Genomic DNA, 17,920 nt, shown 5'->3' on the forward strand with positions numbered 1-17,920 from the left:
GGGATTGGCTGTCAGTCAAAGATGATCTAGAGCAGAAATTAAGACAGTAGGCTAGACACTGAAGTTTTTGGAAGTGGTCGAATGAAGTCTGTGTGTCGTTCCGTCACTGATTTCATTTTATATAGCACCAATCACAACAAAGCTGCCTCAAGGCGCTTCACATCAGTAAGGTCTAACCTTACTGATGTGAAGCACCTTACTCAACCCCTAGAGCAATTACACAGATGACAATGGTAAGGAAAAACTCCCTCTTACATCATTGACAAATTGATAATGCTGTATGGTAAGTCCGCCTGAGTGATTTTTGGTGTGAACATCTAGCTCACTGCCTCATTATAAAGGTATTATAAGAGTGTAAATATATGTTAAAGATGCTGTGTTTGGCGATAGGTGCTACTCTCCTTTGAACATCATACCAGACTGCCTTGTAAAGTTTTTTGATTTTGTGCAATGACACCATCTCATTAAACGGCGGCATGTAAAGGTGATGCTGGGAAACTGTTAATAGTGTGAAAACATGAAGTCATCGGAGTGATGTGCACATCAGAGACACTCTTATGAGCAATTAACACACCCACAAGTTTGCAGTTATATGGTTGGATATAAAAGCATGTGTAAAGTGTTGAGGAAAATGCCATCAGCAATGGCTGCATTAGCATTGTTAGAGGATCTTGCAAATGGTGCAATCTGACATGAGTGTGTATTGAGGGAAGGAAAGGATTTACTTGCAAATGACAATAATTGGCTCATAAGCCGATTTCAATTACCAAGGCCACTACTGGAGTTACTGGATTTGCACACAGAACTGCGGTCGGCCCTAGAGCGCAATACGGCAAGGCGCCAGGGGTTGTGTGTGCCCACACAGGTCCTGACCATGCTGGGGTTCCTGGCAACAGGGGCATTCCAGCGGGAGCTGGCCGATCGGTCAGGAGTGTGCCAGTCAACCTTTAGTCGAGCCATACCAGCTTTGTGGAACGCAATCATCTGAATGTCTTCCAGGTACATCACATTCCAACATTAGAGCACAATTTGCAGTGAGAGCCGGTTTCCCTGATGTAATCGGCGCTATTGGCTGTACACACAATATGAAACAATTTCATTCCATCAATGTACATATCATATGTGATGCGCAAATGCACTGTGTTAGGTTGGGAACAGGCTAGGAGCTGGCACGGTGCACGATCGGTGGCTGCTTAGTGAGTATATAGTTTATTCGTGTAATTGTTCTGTACAAAAAATCAGCGTGGGCACATTTGGGCATATGCACATTCAAACATGTTTTTTGTCATTAGCATTAATGTCTTTTTGTTTTGCTTGATGGTGAAACTAGAGCTGCAGTGCTTCTTAACAGGCCCTCGATTTTTCTGTGTAGGCTCTCAGTTGTCCAGGTGGTTTCCATAGCAGAGAAGCTTGAATCTTCGACTGGACTGGGTTGCTTGACGCAAGGACGTTTCGCTTCATATCGTAGAAGCTTCCTCAGCTAAAATTCTTGCTCTGGTGGTCTGACTTCTGTCTTGACTCTTGTAGAGAAGAATAATCAAGAAGTCACAAAAGCTGGAGTTTTAAACCTAACCAGACCCTTCTTACCGAGAGGCAGACTGCTATAGGCTAGTGACCCCTTCTAAGGAGACACACAGTCTGCCTCTCCTTAGGAGGGGTCTGGTTAGGTTTAAAACTCCAGCTTTTGTGGCTTCTGTTTATTCTTCTCTACAAGAGTCAAGACAGAAGTCAGACTACCAGAGCAAGAATTTTAGCTGAAGAAGCTTCTGCGATTTGAAGCAAAATGTCCTCGCGTCAAGCAACCCAGTCCAGTCGAAGATTCAAGCTTCTCTATAAAGGCCCTCGATTGTCTTCCTGTGTTCAGTATTTGTCAGTAATTGCGTGTGTAAAGTTGTGAATGGTCACATACTTTTAGACACTGCGCACCTTATTTGTTTTAATTTTATTGTGTGTGTGCCGCTCTGAGCTCACAGCATTTACGGCCTCACACACGCTCCCACTAACTTTATTTCCATTTCATGTTTATTCCGTTTGACAGGGACCCAAATAAACTATCCCCGCGTGTTTCCCTGTCATTTACAGTCATCTTTAGCACACACTGTGTAATTTCTTTTTGTTCATGTGGAATGATCGAACAGAGGGAAATCCCATGTCCCAGGGCCTGCTTACATGAATTTGCATATTTAAATAGGGGTATGGAGAGGGAGCAGTTTGGTATGTCTGCATGTGTGCTCAATTCCACGTTCAGTGGGCTGTACAAACGGAACATGCTTAGATCCACGTACGTGGAGCCACACGATCTACGTATGCCACTTTGATACATCTGGACATTTTTGTGCTTATGCCAGTGGGTTTTAGCATACGCCATGTTTCAGTTGGAAATCCACACCAGTCTTTGTATATGAGCCCCCTGATCTCTGACTTTTTCGCATTGAATTCTGGCATTCATCAGGGATGTGTTCTAGCTCCTACTCCCTTCTGTGCTTGCATAGACCGAGTCTTGGGTAGGGTTCTGAAGCGTTGCTGCCTTTATCTGTGAGAAAGGGTTAGTTTTGCCTAATTTATGTGAAATGTGGTTAAAGCCAAATGTACACCTGCCTTTAAGTAAGCTTGTCCACCCATGTACACATTTACTCATTTTACCCGTGATACTACAAGGTGGAAGTGTTGCTTTACTCTTTTAATCTCTTTTTAGTTTAATGGCTCACAGGGTTGCAAAATTTAACTCATTCAAAGCTTTAATTCTTTGCCCTTCTCAGGCTGCTAGGAACAGTTATGATGATCCTGTTGGATTTTAGTAATGTTATTTTGTCATTGTATACAAACCTCCTGGACCTTATTCCAAATTCTTACATGAATTACGTGATTTAATTTCTGATTCATGGACTCATGCTAATAAGTTCTTTATTGTTGGTGACTTTAAGATAAAGGCAAGGGGACACCCACGTTTCACCTGGCTGCACCTAGTTGTATGGTTATTTTAGAGATGTCGGAATGGACCGGTTGTCTGTCTGGCTGGTTGCCATCCAGGGCCCAAGGTAAAGTGTGGCAAATTGTAGCACCAGGTCATGCTCCCAGACTTGACTTGATTTGACTTTAAGATCCGTGTTAATAAGCCTTTGGATGCCCTCAGCGAAGTGTTTTTGAGTATTCTGAAAATTTTTTGGTTATTCACTCGTTGTCTTTGAATTATTACTGTCCTGCCGATGAGACTAGATGATTGTACATCGTCTACCCATCACATTAGTTCCTCTACCATAACTGAATTTAGTGTTGGATTACCTGAGATTCTGGAGTCTCTTTCTGAATACGCTCAGTCAGTGGCAGTATTGCATATAGCCTGAATAGAGCACTTACTCATCTAATAGATTTGATTGCTCCATTTATGGTGAAATTTCATCTTCTCAAGTTGCAAAGGCCTTGGCTTACTTTGAAAAGGAAATCTAGGGTATTGGGTCAAAAAATACTCCAGCAAACTTTAGTCAGACTGAGTGATCCCACTATAAAGTATTCATTAACTCTGATCGAAAACCGATATTTACCAATTTTGACATGATCTTGCTTGGTGTGTTGTTGCATACCAAGTACTACTCATCTCTTTGATCTATTGCCAGTTAAATTGTTTAAGGACCTGTGGTCTTCACTTGGACCAACGAAGCTAAAAAATTTTAATCTGTCACTTACAGCCGGTACTGTTCCTACATGCTTTAAATCTGCAGTGATGAAAATTATTCACAAAAAAACAACCTAGAAGCAGGTTCACTGGCTTAGTATAGACCAGTATCAAATCTACATTTCTACTCAAAGATTCTTGAAAAATTTACTTCACAACAGCTTGAAGCTTATCTTGCTGATAATGATCTCTCTGAGGCACTGTAGTCAGTATTTAGCACTTATGTATCACTCCATAAAGACAGCCCTTACTAAAGTGGTGAATGATCTTCTGTTGGCAATGGTACCAGATACCAGTGTAGTGTAGAGTTCTCGATCCCAGTGCAGTGTTCAATAGAGTTTATCACTGTATATTGTTGGATAGACTTATTTTGGTATTATAGCTCAGGTTGTGTCATGGTTGACATCATGTTTATCTAACTGAATTCAGTGAATAACATTACTTTGAAGCTCACTCTGGTTAAAAAAAAACTTTATTGGGTACATGGGGTTCTGTATTAGGCCCTCTGCTATTTTCTCTTTACATGGCACCTCTTGGACAGATACTGCAATGCAGTAATATGGAATTACTTTTCCTGATGACACTCAGCTTTACATGCAAGTTAATACAGAAGCTTGGTAATTTTTGACTTTTATTTTTTGGAGGAGTGACGGCAGTGCATCTGCCCTGTTTGTTTAGTAGCCACACCTGTGTTTCATTTATATTGAGCTTTCTTTATTCCATGCAATTTGGTCAGAACAAATATTACATTGCTTGACCTCCTTATATAAAACTAAACTCATCTGAATAGGGCTACACCTAGTAACCTTTCAGTGTACCCCATTATTGTTTCTCAAAACAAAAGTCACATTGGGTTGACATCAGTGACGTGCAGTGAGGTTGATGGCTGGTGAGGCACTGACTTTATCACAATCAGATTTACAAACATGAACCCCACAGAGTAGCTTATTCTCCATTTGATTGGCAGCAGTTAATGGATAATGTTTAAAATCTCATATCAGCATTCTTTACACACACAAACTGTAGCATACACAAAAAGCATTATTATGAACTTACCTTTACTTACAGTGGGGCCAAAAAGTATTTAGTCAGCCCCTGGTTGTGCAAGTTCTCCTACTTAGAAAGATGAGAGGTCTGTAATTTTCATCATAGGTACACTTCAATTATGAGAGACAAAATGAGAAAAAAAAAATACAGAAAATCACATTGTAGGATTTTTAAAGAATTTATTTGTAAATTATGCTGGAAAAATAAGTATTTGGTCACCCACAAACAAACAAGATTTCTGGCTCTCACAGACCTGTAACTTCTTCTTTAAGAAGCTCTTCTGTCCTCCACCTGTTACCTGTATTAATGGCATCTGTTGGAACTCGTTATCTGTATAAAAGACACCTATCCACAGCCTCAAACAATCAGACTCCAAACTCAACCATGGCCAAGACTAAAGAGCTGTTGAAGGACACCAGGAAGAAAATTATAGATGTGCAACAGGCTGGGAAGAGTAAATCTACAATAGTCAAGCAGGTTGATGTGAATAAATCAACTGTGGAAGCAATTGTAAGAAAATGGAAGACATACAAGACCATTGATAATCTCTCTTGATTTGGGGCTCCACGCAAGATCTCATCCCGTGGGATCAAAATGATTATGAGAACGGTGAACAAAAATCCCAGAACTACATGGAGGGACCTGATGAATGACCTGCAGAGAGCTGGGACCAAAGTAACAAAGGCTACACACTATGCAGAGAGGGACTCAAATCCTGCAGTGCCAGGTGTGTCCCCTGCTTAAGTCAGTACTTGTCCAGGCCTGTCTGAAGTTTGCCAGAGAGCATATGGATGATCCAGAAGAGGATTGGGAGAATATCATGTGGTCAAATGGAACCAAAATAGAACATTTTGGTAAAAACTCAACTCGTTGTGTTTGGAGGAGGTGGAGGTTCTTCCTGTTAAAAGGGAGTTTTTCCTTCCCACTGTCGCTAAGTGCTTGCTCATAGGGGGTCGTTTTGACCGTTGGGGTTTTTCTGTAATTATTGTATGGCTTTTGCCTTACAATATAAAGTGCCTTGGGGCAACTGTTTGTTGTGATTTGGCGCTATATAAATAAAATTGATATTTATTATTGAGGAATTGATAATTATTTGTTGAGGAAGTTGAAAGTCCATGTTGCCCAGTGACAGCCCCAAAGCATCACTGCTCTAGAGGAGATCTGCATGGAGGAATGGGCCAAAATACCAGCTACAGTGTGTGCAAACCTGGTGAAGACTTACAGGAAATGTTTGACCTCTGTGATTGCCAACAAAGATTATGTTACAAAGTACTGAGTTGAACTTTTGTTATGGACCAAATACTTATTTTCCACCATAATTTACAAATAAATTATTTAAAAATCCTATAATGTGATTTCCTGGATTTTTTTTCTCATTTTGTCTGTCACAGTTGAAGTATATGTTGAAAATTACAGACCTCTCTCATCTTTCTAAGTAGGAGAACTTGCACAATCAAAGAGTGACTAAATACTTTTTTACCCCACTGTATAAATGAAGTCCATGTGCCACTCCTTCTGAACAAAAGCATTAATGACTTGTTTGTAGAAGTCTTCCTTATCTTCCTTCAGTTTTAAAAGTCTCTCTGTCTCAGCAGAGATCACTGCCAGGGAAGAAAGTCATCCTTGATCAGTCCTGTTCCGACTCTGTTTTGAGCCTTTTCTGGCTTTGAATGTGAGTGGTCGACCGCTCGTGTTTGATGACTCATTGGAAATTTTTCAGCTCACAATATCCTATCTGAGTCCAGATAGGATATTGTCATAAGTTGAGTGTCATAAGTTGAGAAAAGAAGGCAGGAAAAGCAGAAAAGGCAGTTTCTTGCTGGACATCCACACAGTCAAACTTTACGTGTGTATCGCTTCTTTTGAAAAGAGCGGGTCTTCTGTACCGCAGTCTGAATCAAACCTTTTAGCTCCGGTGTTCCTTCCTTTAATTATTCCTTCCTTCTTCGATTAAAAGTCCAGATTAAAAAATTGTTTGTTTGGATATGTAATCCTCCATTCTGAAACTAAAGGCCAGGCGAGAGGAAAAAATAAATGAATGGCTGCTCTTGTACCTTGCTGTCACTTATTCTGCAGCTGAGGAGTTGCTGCAAGAAGAATCCCTGGGATCACTAGTGCCCCCTAACATGAGGCAGGCGAACTGCATGCCTCACTTAGTGCTTTTGTAGCCAATCTATGATCACTCAGTACATGAAACACGTTACACACACATACAGCTGTTGACAAAAAAACCAGTGGGGGGCTCAGCTAACCAAAAAGTTAGCTTCCATAGCCATTAATCAGGTAACTGAAAAGTTATCTTTTATGACGATAAACCGCTAAAAAATTTATCTTTATTACAGATAACCGATAACTTTTAGTATTGTGATGCGGGCACATCAGATTACACTGTCGGCTTCTGATAAACCAGTTTCACTTTAAGCGCTGCAGGAGTTGCTGGGCAAATTCAAGGATCACAAACACACAAGAATGCACGAAAAATGAGTGAATAAAAAAATAAAACCCCAAACACTGTCATCATCTTTCAAAAGCAGTAAAACACAGTATTAGAAGTCACAGTTTATCTCGGCATTAGATACACCGTTATTTACGAGCTAAGTACTGCCGCTTTTTTCACACTGTTTTAACCCTGCGGCTTAAACAACCGAAATACGTCCATGCATTTTTAATGCATTGATTGGCAGAGTAAAATACATGTAATAAATATAAATTCTTACCTGTTCATTTCAGTGAGATTCATCTGAAGAAATCATCATCTTTAGATTATCCAAAATGGTATAAATGGTGAAGAAATGTCCCAGTCTGTACACAGCTGAGCTGTGAGAGCTCCTCTCTCCCACGAGTCTTGGCAATACCGTCAGCCACAAAGAAATAAAATAAAAATAATGTCAAAATTAGTCCGTTTTGTGTTTGTGTCGAGTGGACTTCTTCTTTCGGATCCAGTGGTGGACAGCACCAGTTTAAGGTGTATTTACCACCACCTACTGATTGACTGATCGCTGAGTGACTGATCGCTGAGATTTTACAAAACATTAACTCCTGGCAGCCATAGTCATTTGTTTAGATGCGATGAAGTAATCCAGTGTTATTTAGATATTTAAATAATTCTTTTTGCACGATGTGTGATGGGTTTTGCAGCAGATTTGGTTTTGCAGCAGATTTCCAAGGGACAAGGGACGGAAACACTGTAACATCCAAAGTGAACCTGAACTACACTACCCGCAATGCTCTCTGCATCGACCAGCCAATCACGTTTTGCATTTAATGATGACGCCATCAGCAAGTGACAGCCAGTCTGCTATAAACACACAACAGATGGACTAAAATGTTTGATTTTAGGGTTTACAAATGTTTTTGACCGTTAAACTTTGCTCACTTTACCAGCAAAAAAAAATGTTATCGGACTGAATGTTATCGGAAATAAATTTATTGGAAGATAATTGGTCCGATGATGGTTTTAAAACTTATCTGAAAAGCTAATCCGCTAGCATATAGCCAATGTGTTTGACTGTTTTAATAGCGCCATACAGAGAAACAGCAAGACAGTCTCAATGTGTAGCATGCCAGCAGTTAGCCCAGTGATTGCACAATCCATTGTGAGGCACAGCTGGCTCGTATTTCTCAGTATTTGAATGGTAAATGTGAAAATTCAACGATTTTGAATAAAAATAATCTTAAACTGATGAAGTTAAAAAGTAAATAACTTTATAGTACAAATCACCGGATAAATACAATTTAATTTTTTTATTTTACATTTTTTTTCTTTCCATGATGACAGGTGTGGTGCAGCCTCCCCTGACCACATGTCACTGGTTGACATGGAGATGCTTGGAACCAAACTTGTAGTTATCTACCTTTAAGACTGAGAGAAACCATAGAGGCACTTATATAGTCATGACGTCCCTGGACAGAGATGATTGGTGATGTTGATGCCTTTGTAGGGGAACAAACGTCCAAGTCTTTAAGGGCCTTGTACGTCCTATCATACTGGATGATTGAAAGACTATAACCAGTGACCTCAGGTGATGACTAGATGTCTTTGGTACTAGAGGTTTTTGGAGAATACTTTGGTACTGTGGAAATGAGTTTGTGTTCAATACACTGTTGCTTAGTGAGACTCTGATCAGTACCATTTTTAAGAGGCATTCCTGACTATTATCTCATTCTCACATCTGCACGAGCTCCTTGGACTTTTCCATTGTACTGTGTGTCATATGTTGCAGAGAAATTTGCACCCAAAAACTGACCCAAAATGAATTCACAGAGCAAACTGGAAAAATGTATTAGTTGAAAGTTTATGAAACAAAGGAAAAGTACACCCATAGCCCCTCACGATTTAATTTGAGAAAGCCCAAAATTAATTGAAACTGGTGCACCAGATTATTGGGGGTTTGGTAGAGGTTCACTTATTTATTTATTCAAAATGTACGTGTGCAATAATTCTGCAACAGAAAAAGAACAGTTCAGATGAATCATCAACATAAATAGGTTGTTTATGAGTGACACAGTAAGTAGGGTTTGTTTTTCCTTTTATTGACTATTTATATTAGTGAGTGTATTGGATGTATTTTAGAAAGCAGGCTTCTTTAGTGGATATCTTTCAGTGTTAATAGATCTTTATTGTTTGAGTGTAGGCCTGCTTAGCTGCTGCACAACAGTAATTGAATCTACCATGTCTGTCCTGGCAAACCAGTACTTGGGGCAATGGAAGTGTCTCTGAATGTCATGAAGTGTTTGTCCCCCACAGTCCGTTTTATCTCTATTCTTTATCCTTATCTCTTTCTGTATTTTGACTCTTTTTTCCAGCAGACTCTGTGCTCTGTTTTCATGTTTGTGGTTTTTCTACATGGTCTGGCCTGGTAGTTGTTTTCATTTTTGAAATGCACACCAGGCATTATAATTAATTTCCTCCCATATTTCCAAGATTTTAAATACAGTGTTTTTTCTCTCTCTTTGTCTCCAGCTGGTACAGGAGCTGCTACACGAGGGCCAAGCCATCAGTGTGGGTGTGCTATCATCATCTGGCCAAGGTGGCCAGTGGCTGGCTCACCTCAGACAGCTCATCAAAGAGGGATCTTTGACTGACATCAGTCTTGTCCCTGTGGGCATCTCTTATGATTGTGTTCCCAAGTCTAACATACAGGTGCATGCGTATGGACACATACACAGTGGCAAGAACACACAAACACCACTTAATAAGAGCCATCTGTAACTGTGATGTCCTCAGGGGTAAGTGAGCAGGTTTGGTTCAGAGGAAAATCTAAATTGCCAGTGATGACACAGTTTGTAGCTTTGAGGATTTCACCACACAACTTTATTGTCTAAATTGTTGCTGGATGTTAGTTGATTAGGTGAGAATTGGTTTTTACTGTATTTACTCCATTAAGGGCCTCCACCCAATTAAACACCCCCTCCCCGGCTTTTTCAGCAAATTGCACATAGTGAAATTGTGAATTCCTGAGAGAACAGAGTAAAATGAAATAGTTCCACCTCATTGCTGCTGCGGCTGTAGTGTCTTAGATTTCAGACTCTTACCTGTCATGCGGACGCCTTCCATGGAACCATTTTATCTGCTCCTCTTCAATGTCCCGATAATGCACTTCCCTTCCCCCACCAGGCAGCCATTTTCCTGTTTGGCCAGAGTTGCAAGCTAATCCTTGTTCCTACACCACTCCCAGATGCATTTCCCATTGACTAGGAAAATCCGAGCAGCATGGCGCTTCCCCTTTTCTTCCACTTCTTTCACAACTTTTAGTTTGAACACTGCTGAGTACTAACGTGTGCACAGAGCCACTTTATGTGATTGTGTGGCAGCTACTGCATGCAGAAAAATATTCTATTTGAGTATGCGCTGCTTCTCTGGCATGCAGTATGCATGCCCATAAGGCCGGACTGTAAGGCCAGTTAGGCTGTACTGTGTACAGCATGCATGCAAGCACGCGCACTTAAAAGATCATTAATAAACACCCCCTTTTCCAAAGTTGTATGCACCTGGGGCATTTAATAGAGTAAATACGGTATTTTGTTTGGCGATCATGATTGCTATTAGTCTCCATTAGTATTGCACTTTGAGATAATACTGGAGAGTGGGCGTTGTTTATAGTTAAGTGCAATAATAGGGTCCTCACCTCAACATTTTGTTCTGTCATTGCAATGCAGAGTACAGTACACACAGTTCTCACACGCTTACACCCTCAGATTGCCTGTTAATCTTAGTGTTTTCATCATAAACTATGGTCATTAGTGGTATTGCAATTGTAATGTCCCACCTAAAGGCAAGGCCTCATTATGATGTTATCACAAACTCATTGTGTGTAGCACTGTTACGAGTTTGTGTGTATATGTTGCATATCTCCACAGGCTGACCTAAGTTCTTTATTGCTGTGGATGTGGTCTCGTCTCTGGAAGAAATCAGAAGGAACTGTGAGGATTCACTTCGCCAAGCCATTTTCTCTCAAGGTGAACAGCTGCAAAAGCTTAATACCAAAGACCTGCTTATCTCTTCTGAGAAGTACAAAGGCAAAGATTACTCCTTGTCCTATGTCACACTGACCTTTTGAATTTGATTCACAAATTAGCTTATATAAATCAGAAATTGTTTTAGCTTCACCCTAGCCAGGATTGATCTTTTTTAAATTTTATATTCATTCAGTGACAACAGGAAGGTTGGCTAAAGGTCAACTTGTGGCAATCATAACAGATGATTGGCATTCAACAGTAATTGCTATTTAGAGCCAGAAATCTGTGAATGTAGTGACTACTGATGAATCAGTACAAAGTGAAACGTTTAAAAGCAAATGTTTTTTAGAATGTTATGAAAGCATTATTTAAAAATGACATTTTGCAGTATGTATGTCCATTCTTTTGTGTGTAGGAGACATGTGAGACAGGGAGGTGTAGGGTGGATGGATGGCTCCCTCTACAGGACCTGTTACTGCCTGTTATCCTCAACAAAAGGTAAGCAAAGCACCTGTGCATGTTTGCATGTCTGTGTGCAGCAGGGTGACTGCACCTGGTGAGCTTTCCATAATGAGTGTAATCTCTTAAAAAAAAATTTAATTAATTTCTTATAAACTTTAGTTGTAAGTGTGCTGCTAATTTCACACGTAAACCTTAAGTTTGACACAGATATGGCGCAGTTCCTGAGGAGATCTCATCATGTTAGACTCGGTCCAGTTACTGTCAACATTGCACAGTCTGCCAGTGAAAAAGATGGGGGGGGGGGGGGGGGGGGGGGGGGCGTCCTTACTCAGCCTCAGTATGGTTTCTGATGAGCTGAAAAACCTCTGCTTACACATTTTTTATTCTTTTGAGAGAGCAGGCCCATTTAAAACAGCATAATTCAGAGAGCTGGCAAGAGGCACATGAAAAAAGATAAATGATGGAAAGGATTATCGGGTTCTGTGCATGCCCAAATCACTAACATGCTTTAATAGTACTTAACACTTAGTCTCTTCCATTCTCATTCTTGACCTCTGCCACTAATGTTTTAATCTTTTAAAACCTTGTTTTTGTTCAGATGTGTGTATAGCATTGTAGCACCATGTACTAATGTTTCTGAAGTTGCCATAGGTGCCATTGCCACCTACAATAATTTCACAGAGGTGCATGTATTCAGGTCTTAATCCTGATGTAAATGAGCAATCTCTTTCTATAGTTCCTTTTATCACAGGCAGGAGTTCACACTTCACTTTCTGCTACACAACAGTTAATTTCACGCTAGCACAGCTAAGCTGTGTGGATAAAACTAATTTCACTTCAGCATAACTTCAGATAAGCATTTGACAAAATACAACACACATTTTCAGTTCATTGATATAGCTGCAATTATATATGCTTTGCATTCATCCGCAGTGCCCAATCTCATCTTGTTTTTCCAGTCACACTCTTTCATCTTTTACGACAAATATGTTGTTAAATCTTGCACTGAGGCCTCATAATAGTCATTAAGGGTTGTGTTGAGATCCAGCTAGAGATATTTTTTGCCATTTTGTACAAATTTTGTGATGAATGTAAATTGATCAATTGGGAGAAATTTCACATACCATAATGGAATTAGCTTCTTTTATTATTTTTTTTTTAGGAAGTCTAAATGTTGCTTATATTGTAATTTAAATGCAATTTTAATGTACTGCAGCATATTTCTAATAGCATAACAGCATCAGTGAGTGCTTTATATCATTGGTTATGCACTCCTTCGCAATTTGACAGGAAGCAGAATAATTCACGCAAGTTCAACCTGGTATTTTTGTCTTCTTATCTGAAGAACTGCCAGTGTGTACGGCCAGCGAATGATGTCATGGCTTCTGCCTTCCCAATCTGTTGGTGAACTCAGAAAGCAACCTCAGGCAGAAAGAGACCTCAGCATCGGCATCATCCTTCATCTTATCTTCTGTATGTCAAGCATTATGTACCTCTGCTGAATTACAAATAAATCTGTATCAGACTTTGTTTTAAAGTTTTTCAAACTGTATTGGAAACTGTTCCTTTTTATAGCTGCCACCTCCTGCATGGCTGTGATGTCCACGAGTCTGGTGTCCAGTCTTTTGCTGTATAGACACCGCAAGGTATATCTGTTGTCTGTAAGCGGCTTTGTATGCTATTGTTTGATCAGCAGGTTTGGACTCAGTGATGTCAGCGTAGAATCCATTCAAACATTTCTATCCATTAATACTAATTAATGGATAGAGATGGTTGAGATCATAAGCTTATAAGCACCATTGAGTTTCAAGGTAGTTTGTTAGACAGTCGCATCACATGATTAATGTGTGTGTCTGATTTTGGAATGGATCTTCTTTGTCCTGCTCCACAGGGTGTGTTTATGTCTGCACTGTGTCAGGATGTGAACTGGCTAACAGAGGAGCTCTTGTTCAGAAACAAAGACGTTGGCTTTGGGGGAAGTTTAGCAGAGGTGATCCACTATTCTCTGTCTTTGCTCGCCCCTCATATCATCGTAGCTGCAGTGCCGTCCAGGTTGGTTTTCTTTTATTTAAAATACAACAAGTGAGAACATATACGGAGTGTCACAGCTATTCATTGGAGTTTTAACATTTAGTAGTTATGATCTGTTTTTTATTTTTATTTTCTTAAATTGGCTAAATTGACCAATTAGATACCAGTTAGATCTGGTGGGCCTCACCTCCACGCACGGCCTCGGCTCCGGAACCACTCTCTTTGATAGAGGTTGGACCTTATTCTTCTATGGAGTTGCCCAGGGTGTGACGCGCCGGGTAGGTGTGGGGATACTCACAAGTTTCCGGCTGAGCCACGCTACATTGAAGTTTACCCCGGTAGATGAGAAGATCGCCTCCCCGTGGTGCGGAGGAAAACTCTAACTGTTGTTTGTGCGTATGCACCTAACAGCAGTTTGGAGTATTCGGCTTATTGGAGTCCCTGAATGGAGTCCTGTATGGGGCTCCGGTGGGGGACTCCATTGTTCTGCTGGGGGACTTCAACGCACACACGGGCAATGACAGAGACACCTCGAGAGGCGTGATTGGGAGGAACGGCCTCTCCGATCTCAACCCGAATGTTCATTTGTTATTGGACTTCTGTGCTAGTCACGGACTGTCCATAACAATCACCATATTCAAACATAAGGATGCTCATAAGTGTACATGGTAGCAGAGCACCATAGGCCGAAGATCAATGATCAATTTTGTGATTGTATCATCTGATCTGAGGCTGAATTTTCTGGACACTTGGGTGAAGAGAAGGGCAGAGCTGTCAACTGATCACCATCTGGTGGTGAGTTGGATCAGAGGATGGGGGAGGACTTTGGACAGACCTGGTAAGCCCAAACGGATAGTGTGGGTGAACTGGCAGCATCTGGAGGAATGATCTTAAACTCACACCTCCGGCAGAGCTCTTCTAGCATCCCTATGGAGGTTGGCAGCATTGAACCAGAATGGGCAATGTTCAAAGATTCTATTGCTGAAGCTGCAGTGGGAAGCTGTGGCCTGAAGGTCTTAAGTGCCTCGAGGGGAGGCAACCCTCGAACACTGTGGTGGACACCGGTGGTCAGGGAAGCCGTCCGACTGAAGGAGTCCTTCCGGGATATGTTAACTCGGAAGGACTCCGAAGGCAGTTGCAAGGTACCAACAGGCCTGAAGGGCAGCAGCCTCTGCTGTTGGGGAGGCAAAGCAGCGGGTGTGGGAGGAGTTCGGAGCAACCATGGAGGACTTTCGGTCGGCACCAAGCCGCTTCCAGCAGACTGTGAGGCACCTCAGGAGGTGAAAATGGGGAACCATCCAAGCTGTCTACAGTAAGGATGGGACTCTGTTGACCTCAACTGAGGATGTAATCTGGTGCTGGAAGGAACACTTTGAGGAACTCCTACAGCAGACCGGAGGGCCCTCTATTGTAGGGGCAGAGCTGGAAGCTGGAATTTCCCTGGTAGAAGTCACTAAGGTAGTCAAACAAGGCCCCGGGGGTTGATGAGATCCTTCCAGAAATGCTGAAGGCTCTGGATGTGGAGGGACTGTCTTGGATGAGACATCCCTTCAACATTGCCTTGAGGTCTGGGACAGTGCCTAAGGAGCGGTAAACTTGGGTGGTGGTCCCCATATTTCAAAAAGGGGAACAGAGTGTGTGCCAATTACAGGGGCATCACACTGCTCGGCCTCCCTTTCAAAGTCTCCTCCAGGGTGCTGGAAAGGAGGGTTCGGCTAGTAGTCAAACCTCTGATTGAAGAGGAACAATGCAGGGTCCATTCTGGTCGTGGAACAACCGACCAGCTCTTCACGCTCACAAGGATCCTGAAGGTGCCTGGGAGTATGCCCATCCAGTCTACATGTGTTTTGTGGACTTAGAGAAGGCGTATGATCGGGTACCCCGGGAGATACTGTGGGAGGTGCTGTGGGATTATGGAGTGAGGGGATCCCTTCTCAGGGCCATCCAATCTCTGTACTCACAAAGCGAGAACTGTGTTCGGGTTCTTGGCAGGAAGTCAGACTTCCGGTGGAGGTTGGCCTCTGCCAGGGCTGCGCCTTGTCGCCTTGTTGTTTGTGATATTCATGGACAGGATATCGAGGTGTAGTCGGGGGTTCCAGTTTGGACGGCTCAGTGTTTCATCGCTGCTTTTTGCAGATGATATGGTTCTGTTGGCTTCATCAGTCTGTGACCTCCAACACTCACTGGATCGGTTCTCAGCCGAGTGTGAAGTGGCTGGGATGAGGATCAGCACCTCTAAATCTGAGGCTGTGGTTCTCATCAGGAAACCGATGGATTGCTTACTCCGGGTAGGGAATGCGGTGTTGCCCCAAGTGAAGGAGTTCAAGTACCTCAGGGTCTTGTTCATGACAGTAGAGCATGAGATTGGCTGGAGAATCAGTGCAGCAGGGGCGGTGTTGCATTCGCTCTACCGTACTGCTGTGATGAAAAGGAGCTGACCGAAAAGGCGAAGCTCTCGATCTACTGGTAAATCTTTGTTCGTACTCTCACTTATGCTCCTGAGAGTTGGGTCACGACCGAAAGAACTAGATCGCGGGTACAATTGGCCAAAATTGGCTTCCTTAGGAGGGTGGCTGGTGTCTCCCTTAGAGATCAATCAATCAATCAATCAACATTTATTTATAAAGCGCTTTACAGCACCGACTGGTGTCCAAAGTGCTTAACATTAAAAACACAAATTTACAAAAATAAAACACATATAAAATAAAAATTTTAAAACAACACATAAAAAAAAGAACATAAAAATAACAGAACATGTCACCTCCCCACTAAGTGTTAAAAGCCAGTTTAAATAAATAAGTCTTAGATTTAAAAAGTGCTAGGTCAGGAATAGTACGTAACTCAAGAGGTAGCTCATTCCACAGTCTCGGGCCAGCTACCGCGAAAGCATGACCACCCCAGCATTTATATCTTGACCTTGGAACATCTAAGTAAAGCTGGCCAGACGCCCTTAATGTCCTACTGTAGGTGCGCAAAGTTAAAATTTCAGACAAGTAGGGAGGTGCAAGGCCATAAATAGCTTTAAAAACAAACATTAAAATTTTAAAATCAATTCTAAAACGAACTGGAAGCCAGTGGAGTGAGTACAGGACGGGCGTAATATGCTCACGTCTAAAAGTGTTTGTCAAAAGACGAGCAGCAGCATTCTGCACCAACTGGAGACGTGCAAGAGACGACTGATTAATGCCCGAATAAAGTGCATTACAATAATCAAGTCTGGAGCTGATGAAAGCATGAATGGCCGTCTCAAGTTCACGTCTACTGAGAAAGTGCTTTATTTTAGCCAAAAGGCGAAGTTGGAAAAAACTAGCTTTGACAACAGAATTTATCTGCTGATCGAACCTCAAACAGCTGTCAAATATCACTCCCAAATTCTTGACAGCTGGTTTTACATAGTTAGCCAAAGCACCAAAATTTGGTGTTACCACATTTGGTATGCCAGAGCGCTCAAACACCATGATCTCAGTTTTACCATCATTCAGGTAAAGGAAGTTTTGGGACAGCCACTGCTTTACATTGCAAATACAATTAAATAATGATGACAAAGCATCACTCCCATTAGTCCTCACAGGCAGATAGATTTGCAGATCATCTGCATAACAATGAAAGGACAGGTTGTGCTGGGTTATAATTGACCCCAATGGCAGAATGTACAAAGAAAATAGAATCGGCCCAAGGACAGATCCCTGCGGCACTCCACAGCACAGAGGAGCAGTTGATGAGGAAAGGTCCCCAATCATGACAGAAAAGCTCCTTTCAGCCAAATATGATCTAAACCACTTAAGTGCAGTACCATGAATGCCAATAAAATGTTCCAACCGGGAAACAAGTACTGTGTGATCCACAGTATCAAAGGCTGCTGTGAGGTCCAACAGAACCAGCACAGCAGGATTCCCTGCATCCACCGACAGAGTAATATCATTATGAACTTTTAAAATTGCTGACTCAGTGCTGTGTCGCGATCTAAACCCAGACTGGAATTTTTCAAGGATGAGATTGTCTTCTAAAAATGATTGTAACTGTAAAAAGACAACCTTTTCTAAAACCTTAGATAGAAATGGCAGATGAGACACAGGTCTAAAATTGGATAAAACTGATGAGTCCAGGTGAGGTTCTTTAACAAGAGGTCGAACCACAGCATGTTTAAAAGCAGCTGGAACAGACCCTGATCTAAGACAAGCATTGATAAAAGTTAGGAGACCCGCCCCAACAGTATTAAAAACCTCCTTCAGCATCTTAGCTGGAACA

At 41.7% G+C, this 17,920-nt stretch overlaps 1 protein-coding gene across 1 annotated transcript in view; it reads left to right on the top strand.

Moving 5' to 3' along the window:
• gpat2 (glycerol-3-phosphate acyltransferase 2, mitochondrial) overlaps positions 1–17,920 on the top strand; it is a 174,329-nt gene that overhangs the window by 31,588 nt on the left and 124,821 nt on the right. The window contains exons 9-14 of the mRNA XM_034170671.1: positions 9,684–9,863; positions 11,081–11,179; positions 11,595–11,677; positions 12,987–13,114; positions 13,217–13,287; positions 13,533–13,693. Of these exons, the coding sequence (XP_034026562.1) occupies positions 9,684–9,863; positions 11,081–11,179; positions 11,595–11,677; positions 12,987–13,114; positions 13,217–13,287; positions 13,533–13,693 (722 nt within the window). The remainder of the gene's footprint in view (positions 1–9,683; positions 9,864–11,080; positions 11,180–11,594; positions 11,678–12,986; positions 13,115–13,216; positions 13,288–13,532; positions 13,694–17,920) is intronic.

This window comes from Thalassophryne amazonica, chromosome 5 (assembly GCF_902500255.1).
Source record: "Thalassophryne amazonica chromosome 5, fThaAma1.1, whole genome shotgun sequence".
NCBI lineage: Eukaryota > Metazoa > Chordata > Actinopteri > Batrachoidiformes > Batrachoididae > Thalassophryne > Thalassophryne amazonica.